Source organism: Camellia sinensis, chromosome 1 (genome assembly GCF_055761805.1).
Source record: "Camellia sinensis isolate YWXY chromosome 1, ASM5576180v1, whole genome shotgun sequence".
NCBI lineage: Eukaryota > Viridiplantae > Streptophyta > Magnoliopsida > Ericales > Theaceae > Camellia > Camellia sinensis.
In genome coordinates this window covers 170,769,816-170,783,600 of record NC_138961.1, presented here as the reverse complement: position 1 = coordinate 170,783,600, position 13,785 = coordinate 170,769,816, and the positions used below count along the sequence as shown (strand labels likewise).

The window sequence follows — 13,785 nt, the reverse complement described above, 5'->3', positions numbered from 1 at the left end:
GCCTTTTAAAACACGTCCTTCCAATTGAGGCTAATATGACTATGACCCCTTGAGTTCCATTCAAATTTTTTCCTAAGATATATACTAATTAAATTTGCATAATCTAACTTATGTACAACATATTTTTCAATAGATTACATACAACATATTTGTCCAACATATTGTGATAGCTAATTTATTCAATGTTTCCGAACATTGCGTGAACTAAAACTTTTAAGGAACCTAAGTAATTGCATCAAGCTTATCGGGTGTATTTGTTTTGCTCGGATAGACTAGTGTAATTTATCCTTTAGACTAAAAGAAACGACACACTTCATTATACTAGGGACATGTAGAATAGTAACACAAATTACGATTACAACTTTTTGTTTTGCATTAAGTCTCACACTTAGAACAAAAGCTACTCCAACCATTATGATTGACACTCAGCTATTATTTATCACTCACAAAATACATTACTCACACCATTATCAAACCAACAAGTCACTGATCAGGAACATAATTACAATACTCTTGATTAATGAACTGGTGTCGAATAAGGATCTTCCATATGTGTCGACTGTTTAGAAGAAGCAGCCATGAGAGACCTGAGAATGGGCTTAACTTTCTCAACAGTCTTTACAATTCCCAAAAACATGAGCCTATATAGAACCACCATCCCCAGCAAAATACACACATCAACCCACTTGGAGTAACCCATCTCTACTTGCCAAGTACTTCTCAATATCTCATCTCCACTAATGAACCCTCCTGTTGGGTTAGGAAAAGTGAGTCCTTCGAACTCGTTCTTGTAGAACCCTTGGTTTGCATACTTGTGGAAGGCAATGTAGTACATTGGATATCTCCAAAATGGCTTTGGAAGATCATTTGGCAATCGAAAGAAGCCTCCATTCAACATCATCACGCCTTGAATTCCAGCTCCTATCATTCAAAATATAAATAATTAAATTATTCCTCTTTTTAATAGTTTAGGTTTGGAAATTAGTTGGTAGTTAATAATTTAATGTAGTAGTAAAGAAAATAATATGTTCGTAGTTTATTGCTTATTCAATCATTAAAATATTGGGCAAAATTTAGTTTACCCTCATGTTGTTTGGCCTCGGGGCACTTTACCCCCTGTCGTTCAAATATAGGTAGAAAACCCTCTTATGATTTTGGATTAAATTGCAGCTCTAACTCTGTCAAAAGTATATGTAAAATGACCAACATAACCCTCTAATTTGTTGTCACATTTTGCTTTCTTTTGTTTTTGTTTTTTTTTCTCTCTCTCTTCTATTATATACATAATGGACCATATTGTAATAAATATACATACATAATGGATACAAAATTATATAGAGCGAACAACAAAAGCGATAATCAAGAGATGAAGCAACTGAAACGAAGTGATCACGGGCTGGATGCCATCGACAATGGTTAAGAATATTAGAGGACTCAGGTTGGAAAGGCGAGAAGAGGCAGTGACAATGGTAGGAGAGAGGAGAATAGGCGATAGCGGTGGTCAGGGAAAGGAGAAGAGGTGATGACGATGGTCGGTAGTGAAAGGGTTGATACGTAAGGGTTACAGTTTTTGGATCTGGGAATGATAGAGGAAGATGGTGGATTTGGAAATCAATGAGGAAGATAAGGGTATAATTGTCATTTTCTAGTTTAATTTAATTTAAATTTTTAAAAATGATGCCCACTCTCGAATTTGGTGAGTGGATTGCACACTCCGTTAGATCAGACGGAAAATGTGGCAGTTGCAATTTAGTCCAAAACCATAGGAGGATTTTTTGCCTATATTTGAAAGATAAGGGGGTAAAGTGCTCCAAGGCCAAACCATAGGGGAGTAAATTGAATTTTGCCCTAAAATATTTGCACGTATTTAGGCCATTTATAAAGGAGAGTCTGGCCACATCAGAAGAGCATATCGAGAATATAAATAACATAAAGTTATTCTCTCTCTAGAGATTGAAGCTTTTAATGAGTTTATTAAAAGCAAAGTCAAATGGAAAACAACATATTAATAATTTAATACCTGTTATGATTCCCATGAGAAAATCAGGAACAATGCTGGCGACAATCATCATTAGGCTTTCGACTAGCAACATGCACGCGAAGAGCATAACAACAAAGTAGACAAAATGATCAAGTCCTTTTTGAAGTCCGGTGAGGTAATAAGCCATTGCCCCGGGGATTACAGAGATCATAAACAAGTATGGCATGGAAGAAAATGTGTTTCCCACAACAAAAGCACCAACCCCATAGTGTCCGTTTAACCTTTCTCGGGTGAAAATCTGATTTTCACAAGGAAATAAAGGAGGGAAAAAAATCAAACTAATGTCCAAATGAGTCATGCTATACAAATAAACAAATTTTATAAAATTTTCTTTGTCAATGATGGCACAACTGTCATATTATAAGAAAAATTTGTAATACTAATTGTTAGTTTGTATAGCAACTTCTTGTCAAGTTATACAAAATTAAAGAACAAGAAGCAATATTATGCACATCGAGAAAGGTATTATTGAGGGAGCCCCATATAATTTGGGAGCCATGAACTTGTGAAATGTCAATACATTATCAATGTATTTTTTGACACACACAAACTTTTCCCATAATAATAATTCTAGGTGCTCACAAAAAATATTCCAAATTTTATCAAGAAAAATAGTGACATCCAAATTTATTTTAAATATAGACCTTATCCAATGTATTTCTCATATGTTAGTAGGGCCATACAGTGTGGGAACGACCAACATGTGAAAGGTCGGTATATTTTCAAAATTAAGAGTAGAAAATATGTGATCTAGATTTATAAAGTACCTTCATGTCCTCGACAAAAGAAGGAAATCCACCGATAGCCATGAAAGTCAAAAATGCTGCAACAAACATGAGCATCGAACCTCTAGCCTACACAAATTAGAAGCAAATAAATAGTTCATTACATGTTTGTGGATTAACATGCTGATAAAGACAAATCAAATGTGTACATATTAGTTTGGTTAGCTATATATATGTAGTTAGTTACTTGAATGGAGCCAAAACTGGAGCCAATGTTATGGTAGATAGTCCCAACACATAAGCACAGTGCTATGTAAATTGCAAGGCGAAGCCAGTAATAACCCAAATCTCGATACATGTTCACAGAAGATCTCCTTGTGAGAACAAGGCACTGATTAATAAACCCTGCTTGACTTCCCTTCTTCTCCATTGTTCCTCCATTCTACACATAACAAAACATAAAAAAATAAAACAAAAGCCTTTTAAAACACGTCTTTCCATTTTAGTCTATTATGACTATGACGCCTTGAGTTCCATTCAAAATTCTATACTATACATAATTTTGCCTATCCAAAATAAATTACATTTATAATGTCTAAATTTCAGTGTGGTAGTGTTATATTTAGGTTCGATTTGACAATTATTTCGATGTTAAAAATTATATATATATATTTGTGTTATTGGGAAAGTTTAAGTAAGTTAATTTGTTCTTTTAAAAAAAAAATTCTTGCAGACTAAAAAGACTTGAAAAATAAAAATTTTAATGCAAAAACTTTAAAAACTTTCATTAAAAAAATAAACAATATGATTTTAAACCATTGTAAAAAGCATAGATGAATTTTGTAAAAAATTAATTTTATCACAATTATAACTCTAAAAAATCATAGCCAAATAATTTTTTTTTTTTTAATTCTAATAAAGTGTGGATTTCATCGTAGTGAATGCAACGTTGTGAAAGGCATTATTTTGGGGGGTAATGCTAGGGACACCAAATTTTCTACCAAATAAATGACCAAATGTCTCACATGGGTGTGGGGTCCGCAATTTTGTGGGCCCCACACCCATGTGAGACATTTGGTCATTTATTTGGTAGAAAATTTGGGACCTCTAGCATTTTCCTATTTTGGGAGAATGGGCTTCTCTCTAGTCCGTGTTTGAGCCCGTAGGATTTACGATGAGTCCTATATTGATAATTCAAACTGTTTATTTTATTGGACCCTTTCTATATATTATTCATAAGAAAAAATAAGTCAATCTAATAATTATAAATTAATCAATTTACCACATTTGTTTATGAAAAAACGAACGGCAAGTGTGGTTTTAAAAATAGACCATTTATTTATTTTTGTTTGTGATAAATGCAAAATTGAATAAAGTACAAATATTATAGCAACTTAATTTTTTACGTAAATGATATACACAAAAGACCTGACAACATGAATAATTTGAATCATGAAAACGGAACTCATAATAGACTCTACGAACCCAAACAAGACCCTCCAGATCATGGACTGGACGGGATCCAAGTCCTTATTTTTTGGACCATTTTGTGAAAGTTTTATTCAGTCGTTGTGGTTTTCCTAAATTTGCGGCAGTGATGAGTTGTGTACCTGTTGGCATAAACCGTGTACACTCTGTTCAACTTGATGATGAGCCTCTGATAATTTGTATGACTTGACAAGTGTGTTAATAGCTTCTACAGTCGTCATCCTTTTGCCACATCCGTGTTCAACATCCTATTGAATTGCAAACAATTCATCAAACTCTATGGATACTACACACATATATACGAATAAAACTAATCACTCAAAATATGTAATTTTTTAAAAGCATATCCAATAAGGAGTTGTAGTGAACGAATATATAAACTTACCACATCAAAGTCCTTATTGACAGTTCTAAGAAAGTGATCAGATGGGTTCCTCATTGGTGGACATGGGAACCCATTCAAAGCAAAAAACTGCATCAAAACAATCCACAATTCATTAACCAATCCACCATGACTATTTAATTAATCAATCTAAAGGCAATCTTGCTAAGATTATTATTAATTGATTGATTATTTATTTATTTATTTTGAACAAATTATATCAGTGGTCTTTTAATTTTTTCCTTTGTATCATTTTAGTCTTCGTTAGTTCGATTAGTTCGATTTCAACCATTTTTTCTATCAACAAAAAAAGAATCCTTTATTAATGATAAGCAAAGTACAAAGTACAAGAACATAATCACCAATAAAAAAAGGAGAATGCAAAAGTATCACAGTGAGAAAGATCATCCTAACAACGTTTTACACCAAAATGCATACATTATCATTTGTTAGCACTCCACACAGTTTGATTTTAACCATTAGTTTTAAATTTCGTGTCAATTTATTCTAATTAATAACGCTAATTAACATTTTTGAAGGTAAAATGATCACTAAGTTTGTTGACTTTAACTCACTAAGTTGAATAAATTTATAATTTTGCCTATAAAAATATCACATGTCACTTATTTGGATAGTTTTCATTAAAAAAATCACTAAAAATTGTAATCAATTAAACCAAATTAACACAAAATCATAAATTGAAGGTCAAAATTGATTCAATTGAAATTATAGGGATCAAAATAGTACAAAGGGCAAAGTATAAGGTCCAGTGTAATTTATTTATTATTATTTTGTTTTTGAACAATTATTGATTAGTGCTATACTAAAATAACATTAAAAACCAAATTTTTATACTGAATCGACCGAGCTATGGCCTCCCATTTTAAACTCATTTTATTTACAAAAATACCAGAACACCATGCCATTCACCTAAAAAAATGAGAAAATCATAAATTAGTGGTATTTCTACAAAATATTTATAAAATTAAGGAAAATTTTGTAATTTTAATTATTAGAATTGATAAATTTTTCCAAAATTTTCCACTAATTTGTAATTTTTTTTTAAAAAAAAAAACTTGCATTGAAGTGCAATTTTTCCTAAAAAAGGTTGTATAACAATTTTGTGAAAATATTATTTTCTTTGTTTAATGTATTTATTTATTTTTATTTTTAAGTTTTGGGCTCATGTTACCTCATTTGCAGTTGAAGTGGAACCAAAATAGACAGTTCTACCAGAGGTGAGAAGGCAGAGATTATGAAAGAGCTCAAAGACTTCACTACTTGGCTGATGAATAGATGCAATCACAGTCCTCCTATCTTGCTTTGCTAGTTTGATGATATGGTTCATGACATGGTATGATGCAGCACTATCAAGCCCGCTGGTAGGCTCATCGAGGAAGAGAAGCTTAGGGCGCGTCAAGATTTCGATGCAAATACTAACTCTCCTCTTCTGTCCACCGCTGAGGCCTTTTGATGTCCACCCTCCGATCCTTTTGTTCATGGAGTCTTGCAAACCCATCTCTCTTATCGTGCTCTCTGCTCTTTCCTTCTTCTCGGATCTTGACATGGAATCCGGAAGTTGGAGCTGAGCAGAGTAGTACACGGCTTCTTTTAGCGTTAGGGTTGTCATTAGTGTGTCATCTTGAGTCACATAGGCCTAAAATCATAACCACCAGCCAAAATAATTAATGAGGGAATAAATAATTTTAAGGAAGATTTATTAATTAATTGAAGTTGTAAATTTATGATTTAAGATTATTATTGACTCATTTTATATGAGATACTCATTTGGGAACATATTATTTTAGTAATTTTTCAATTAAAATATGAGGTAAAAAAATTAGTATGTTTAGGATAATTTTTTGACTTTTTATGAAAAAAAAAACGTAAAAAAAAATAGAGAGAAAATAGAAATTTTGACATTTTTTTTCTTTTTTTATATAGTTTGTTAACTTTTTGACATTTTTAATGACTTTTTAATTTTTAAGCTAAAATACCAACTCCCAAATTAAAAAAGCAATAGAGATTTAACAGAAGTTTCTAAGGTTCCATTTTGAAGAGCCGAGTCATCAATCTTACTTATTCTCTCATTTTCTATATCATACATTTCTCATATTATGATCACACCAAAATTAGGATGATTATTTAGTATTTCCAGAATATGGACACGCGGTACTCCATAAGGTTTTGATTGATAGAGAGGGATAGGGGCTCACGATTTATGTTGGGAGTAGGGGAACAACATGAGGCTAAGTAATTAGTGATTTGTTTGGAGTATGACCACGTGATGTTCCAAAATTATTCAATAATTTCCCCCAAAATTAATGGTTAAAGTATGAGACGAGATAAAACGTGAAGTGTGATAGGTGATCTTATGCCTATTATCAAGTTGAAAAAGTTCTCATTTTGAGTTAAAAAGTTGATTAATTAGTGAAACAATCTCAAGAAACAACAAACAACAAACAACTGTTTTTCAATTTTAAAAATAAAAACTTAATTAAAGAAGTCCTAACATCTGTCTCATAGGAGGAAATATATATATATATATATATATTTAGTACTCGGTATTCGATCTTTTGAATCGATTAATTCGGAGAATTAATCTCACTATCTACAAGTGAGGAATCCCAATTAGAGTCAGGGTAAAACCTTGTATGTTGTGGTCCCAATAAATTATTTGCAGCTAGGAAATTTTGAATTTGAAACTATGGAGAGAATACACCCCAAGTCTTAAGCTTTGACCCAATCCCTCAGAATTCATTGAAAAACATATAAAATGAGGCACTAATTTAGGGTCGGCCCTGAGTTTTGTTCTGGCCTTTATACTTATTACAATAAATTATTAGTAAAATAGTATGTATGCATATTTTTTTTTGTTTGTTAATATTCACACAAAGTTTGCTTAGACATATATATATATATATATATATATTAAAATTATGTATTAAAATTTACTTATATAGATTAAGATAAAAACACATCATTACAAGTCAAAAAGATTTAAAAAAAAAAATTGATTTTGTTGCTTTAGAACTCAAAAGGATATATATTCATTGGATTTGCATAATCTAATTTATGTACTACATAATTTTCAATAGATAATATAATTAATTTATTCAGTTTTTATTGTGATAGCTAATTTATCAATGTTTCTTATGATATGGTTGAGTGAATATAAGATTTGATTAACTTCAACTTTAAAATTTTTATTTTTCTATAGGCAATTGTAGTCAACAAATTCAACAATATTTATATAAACAATCAATGCATTTGACAAACAATTACTCATTGTTTTTAAATTATTCACCACTTGTGTTGTTTTTTAATTGCTTTGATAAAACTTAATTTTTTTAAACTATTGATACAACAATGTTATGTTTGATTCTCTAAAATGAAAGTGAAATGAAATGTTATGAAATAACCATTTGCTTACAATGGTAAATAATAATTTCATTTGCAATGTATTTTTTTTTTTTTTAGTAAATCAAACATGATAATCGACATTAAGAATGGAATGATCATTCTATTCTATTTTCATTATAATGAATTAAGCACTACTTAAGCCTTAAAATATTTAAAAATCTTAATTTTTAAATAAAATTTCAGGGCCCGAAGCTGTTAGTCTGAATTTAATTAATTATTTGGTCATTGAGAGATATATAGCCACCATGACACTCCATGACACTTTTTTTTCTTGTAAACATATCACATGTCATGGCAAACTGGCTTCGTAGTTCACACTCGATGACACTTTTTTCTTCGTGGCGAGTTGTTGTCACATTATTCTATATTTACACAAATATATTTTGTTCACAAGTAATGACCCTACTATCTACAAGTCAATGCCTGTGTAACTTGATTTGAGAAATTTGAGACCATTAAGGTGAATAAAATATGTTAATACGTAAGCTCGTTCTGTCATAAGGCATACACGAATTCTTTCTCCGGAATTTTCGATCCCCATGTCTTAAGAATTTTGAAATAATTTATCTCTATACTACTATTTGAGTCATTCATCTCGTAAATTTAGCAATAAAGACAAATTATACAAAAATTCAATTTCATTGAAAATCACTAGGCATATTAGCAAATTATATTTTATTTTTTAAAATAAACAACAACTATGAGTTTAAACTTAAGTCATCTATTTTATAAAGTAAAATGTGATTTGTTCATCTATTTATCAATATTTAATAAAATTAATTTTTTACACAGACAACCTTTGCCAAGAGATTTAGAATATAAACTTTTCGAATTATTATTGTAAGTTCAAAATAGGACCCACAAAATAAACAAGGATAGATGATAGTGGTATGAATTAGAATCATTTCAATGAGCCATTTCTTTGGAGTTGCATCTGATTGGTTTGCTTTGGGAGCCAACATAATTGAAATTCGTTGCATTGACAATGATGTAGATCCCCATTGGATTTTATTTTGTAATCTTTTTTTTTTTAATTAAAATAATTCTCTTTGTCTTTGCTGATCACAACAAAAATATAAAATAAAAGTAAGTCATTTCCAAAAGTCCTCTCTAACAAATAATCCGGTTAAAAATATGTATACTATCATTTTCCAAACAAAAATCTCCCAAAACAATCCCACTTCGTTTTATTTTTATTTTATTTTTATTTTTTATTTTATATCAATTTATTATTATTATTATTATTATTATTATTATTAAACATACCGAAGTGCCAAAGGCTAGGGTTTGTTTGCGGCCATTGATGAGGATCTCTCCAGTCTGCCTTGTGTTTGAACCTAATCTCCCTGCAATTAGTTGTTCATCAAAGTCATGAAGTGTTCTTAAACACGTCACGTTATTGCATAGTTATATATTAAATCAAACTAGCTAGGTAGACTAGTCAAAACTTTGAGAGAAAAATGAAGAAACAGACAAGAGACAATATACAAAGGATTTCATGTTTTTTGTCCATTTGTCTCTCTGTCTGCATGCTTATATACAAGATATTTCATGTTTATATCCATATTTGTATTCATTTTAATATTTTAAATCACAATTATTATTTATTTTTATAGATACAAATGTGAGAGGATGAATGGGTAAACGATATCGGATTGACTTGATATTTTATAGACATGTTCTACTTGATATATTCTAAAATGTGAATAGTTCGTATTATCGAAATGAGCCCCTAAATGAGCATATTTCGTTGCACAGCTGTGGTTGCTATGCCCCCGCGCGCACAGCAGCCACCCCAAATCCATTTTCTTGACCCAGTGATATGCCAAAAAATGATTGATTGATAATTAAACACATCACTTGATATATTCTGTAATTATCAACTAATCATTTTTTTAACACGTTACTGGGTGTAGAAAATGCCTCTAACTTTTGGGTCTAAATAACAATGCTTTATTCTAAGAGAGCGAATTGATTTTTATGAAATTTGTGATTGTTTTTTGTAATCGAGTGTTCATCTCATTACCTTCCCTGTATCATACCTTATAGTTCTAGAAATTACAAATGTTCTCTTATCAGAATTGGTCATTTAATTAAATTAACAATTTTTTTTTTAACTATTCTCCTATAAAATAATGAAATTATTATAATTGTCAATTAAAATATATTCACAGAAAAATTGTTGATTGACTTAATACTTGATTAATGAAAGAGGTTATGGTTATGAGGGTGGGATGTAATTTCTAGAATTAAAATAAAATAAAATAGTATTGAGTATTTTAAACAAAAGATTGTATATGTAATTTACCCTTTTTTATTAGAAAGGTCAATTATAGTGGATGGTAATTATACATAACTAACATATTTTTGTGATGTGATGAGGTTTGAAAAGTTGAATTGTTTTAGTAATTTGATCAAGGTATTAGGATAATTAACATGGAATTAAGTAGGTAGGTCAATTAGAGTGGATGGTACGTGGTCCTAAACAAGTTTTTAATTGTAAGGTTTGACTAGTTTCTATTTATACTATTCTTTAAAAAAATCATTCCCAATAATATTGACAAATATGTGAAAATTACTCCCATGTTTTGTTTACAATATTGCATGTAACTTAAACAACCCATGGCTATTAGCACTCCACTTTAGAACCAATGTACTTTTTGTTGTTCCCTCTTATTTGAAATAAGAAGACAATTCAAGTCAATAATGATTTTAATTGTGAATGTCTTTGTATATATTTTTTAGTACATAGCGTTTGTGCAGATGGAGGGAGATATGTTGCTTGGAAGAGTTTGTTGGGTGGAGTTCAGGACAGCAGGGGCTCTGGTGTGTGGCTTGAGAGTTGGTGGTGAAGCTGAAAGTTATATTTGCTGCTGTACAGTGCAGAAGTGCAGTTGCTGTGGTTGGTAGCTCGCTGGTTTGGGTTGGTATTGGTGAAGACGGGCTACTGTTGCTGTTTTTGTTAATGCTGCTGGTTTCATTTGGTACCACATAGTTTGTTGCTGCTGTTATTGTTTGATTTGGTGTTCCTTCTTGTTGCTGATATATATTGTTGCCTAGTTTGCTGTTCTATATTTTTCTCTTTCTTTGGTTGCTTTTGATTGGTTTCTCGTAAATCTTAGATCAAATACTAGCAAATAATTGTACTTTCTTTACGGTGCTAACCTAGTTGGGATTGTTTAGGTTAGTTATGATGCTCTGTCTATTTCCCTACTTTGTTGATGTAAATTTTACATGTTATGTACTTACTTTGTTGATGTAAATTTTACATGTCATATATTTTTTCATTAATAAAACTTTGTTTTGCTGATCAAAAACACAGCGTTTGTGCTTGTGGGCCATATATATATAGGTAACACAAGTTCATTCTAAGAGCATCTCCAACGGTAGTAGGTATTTTACCTATCTAAATATTACTATAAAGTATATATTTTATTTTCCCTATCAACTGTTTTATGTTTTTACTCCAACCATACTCTTTATTTTAGCTATTAATCCAAATACTATTAATTTTATAGAATGTCACGTCAACAACAAAGATGGAGGGAAATGATCCTAATGATTGAATACATTTTGCCTAGCGTTGAAGGCTAGCTACATGTAGCTAGTGAATATGAGTTGAGCCAAAATGCCTAATCATATGCCTAGTGCGTTGGAATTGAAAAAAGTGAATCACACTAGGCATTTTAACTAACAAGTATTATATGCCTAGTGCATTGGAGATGCTCTAACATGAAATTCACTTCTAGAAATAAATTACAAAATTAGATACAATCCACTCATATTAGGTAAGTTTTTTTTTTTTTTTTTTTTTTTTTTTTTTTTTTTTTGAGTTTGTACTAACATATGAGATAAATATTTTTTGATCGGCAAACATATGAGAGAAATGTACATTATAAAAAATTAAAGTTTTAGAGATCAAAATTTAGGGACAAAATTAATTTTTAGGGACCAAATATTTTTATTACGAAAAGTGTCATTATTATATTGTTAGTAACGAAAATTGAACATTAGTGATGAATTATTATCTTTTTGGGATAAAGTTTTTTGTTTCAAAAAATAAACTATTTTGAGACCAAATTATTGTTCCTAAAAGTCTATTTTTTAGTGACATTTTCAAAATTTAGTTTCAAAAAGCCTTGTTTTTGACTTTTCGGAATAATCTTTTAGCGATTATCCTTACGATTATAAAAATTGGTCTCTTAGTGTCTTTTACAATAAAATTTTAACTTTTAGAGATCAACAAATTTGATTTCTAAAACTCTTATATGTTATAGTGATATACGATCTTTTAGTTGATTTCTTTGCAAAATGAAAGTATTTATTTTGAGTTGTGCTAAGGATGAATTTTGTTTGCCCTGCATATATATGGGTAGGCTCACATGATCCGCAAATGCTTTTTTTATTTATTTTTATTTTTTATTGACACCCGTTTCAATTAAATTATGTGAGAGTTAGATTATGTGTCATGAGAATTTTTAGTGTTCATTATAAACAACTTTTAATTTTTTTTCTACACGAACTGTGTTTTGATTTGTTTTGTTTTTTTCAAAAGTGTACCCATAATACTAATACTAATAATAATAATAATAATCATCATCATAATAATTATAATTTCCACGTTTGAAACACTGTAACTAACAAATTGACAAATGAAACAATATTAACAGAATCAGTACTGAAAAAAATAAAATATAAAAAAGAAAGAGAGGAGTACCTGCTAAAGCATCAAGAAGAGTAGACTTGCCACAACCAGAAGGACCCATGATGGCCAAGACCTCACCTGGTTCAACATAGCCAGTCACCCCCTCCAAAATGGCCCTCCTCTCACCATTCTTCTCTGGCACCGTCACGCACAATTCCTTCCACGTCAAGTAAATTTCGGTCCCCTTCTTCGACCCCCCTTCCTCCCCACCCACATGATTGTTAAATCTTACTACGTAGTCTTCTTGCTTTGGCAGTGGTGGTGGTGGCTCAACAACATGAACTGTCTCCACCTCCAGCGACCTTTTGATCTCCACCTCCACCACCCTCAGTGATGCCGCTTCAATGGAGCCAACATGAGGTGGTGGTGGTGGTGGTGGTGGTGGTGGAGGTGGAGAATCAATGGTAGTAGTGGGAGGGAGAGAAGGGCCAGTGCTAAATGGGAAATTGGTTTTTTTGATGTTGTTGAAAGGCAAGTCATCTTCCTCAGAAGCCAAGCTTTCTATTTCTACATCATCATCATCAACAACACTCTTTTTTCTCGTTGGCTCTGTTGAGACTGCTCTTGATGGGCTTGGAGTCGGTGTCCATCTAGGCACGTTAACTTGAGAATCCATGCTACACACAGAGAAAGAGAGAGAGAGAGAGGGAGAGAGAGAGAGAGAGAGAGAGAGAGAGAGGGGTATGTATGTTTGTATTGAAGAAATAGGGAATGAATGAGAAGTGAGTTGTGGAAAGGAGTGATATTTATAGGCAGGGAGGGAAGGTTCTATGCAGTGACGGACTGATGACTAAATGGGAAATTAATGGTAACCTAAGGTTCCACGCTTTTGACTTTAGAAGCGCTGCAACCTGTTTTTCATCATATACGTACACATTCCTGTTTGGGAATTGGGTTGGAGAAGTTTTTTTTTTTTTTTTTTTTTTTTTTTTTTTTTTTTTTTTTTTTTTTGACTAAAACAATTAATAAAGATAAACTATGTTAAAATAATTAATAAGATAAAATATTATTATAATTATTT

The 13,785-nt window shown here is 31.1% G+C and overlaps 1 protein-coding gene across 1 annotated transcript; it reads right to left on the bottom strand.

Annotated features, from left to right (window-relative positions):
• Positions 1-295: 295 nt before the first annotated feature.
• Positions 296-13,395, bottom strand: LOC114285786 (ABC transporter G family member 1). The gene is made up of 9 exons (XM_028228872.2): positions 12,777-13,395; positions 9,326-9,405; positions 5,829-6,293; positions 4,640-4,726; positions 4,377-4,502; positions 3,014-3,208; positions 2,809-2,895; positions 2,021-2,279; positions 296-921 (listed from the first exon to the last, which is right to left on the bottom strand). Exons 1-9 carry the CDS (start codon positions 13,378-13,380, stop codon positions 518-520), a joined length of 2,307 nt encoding a protein of 768 aa, XP_028084673.2. The 5' UTR covers positions 13,381-13,395; the 3' UTR covers positions 296-517.
• Positions 13,396-13,785: the final 390 nt, after the last annotated feature.

What these genes read in the sequence shown, in the direction of transcription:
- LOC114285786 (XM_028228872.2), bottom strand. Translation starts at nt 13,380, where the DNA reads ATGGATTCTCAAGTTAACGTGCCTAGATGGACACCGACTCCAAGCCCA. An exon ending in CCAGTTTTGGCTCCATTCAA is followed by an intron (nt 2,896 to 3,013) that starts GTAACTAACTAC and finishes TAATTTGTGTAG; the next exon opens with GCTAGAGGTTCGATGCTCAT. An exon ending in CTTTTGTCGAGGACATGAAG is followed by an intron (nt 2,280 to 2,808) that starts GTACTTTATAAA and finishes TGTGAAAATCAG; the next exon opens with ATTTTCACCCGAGAAAGGTT.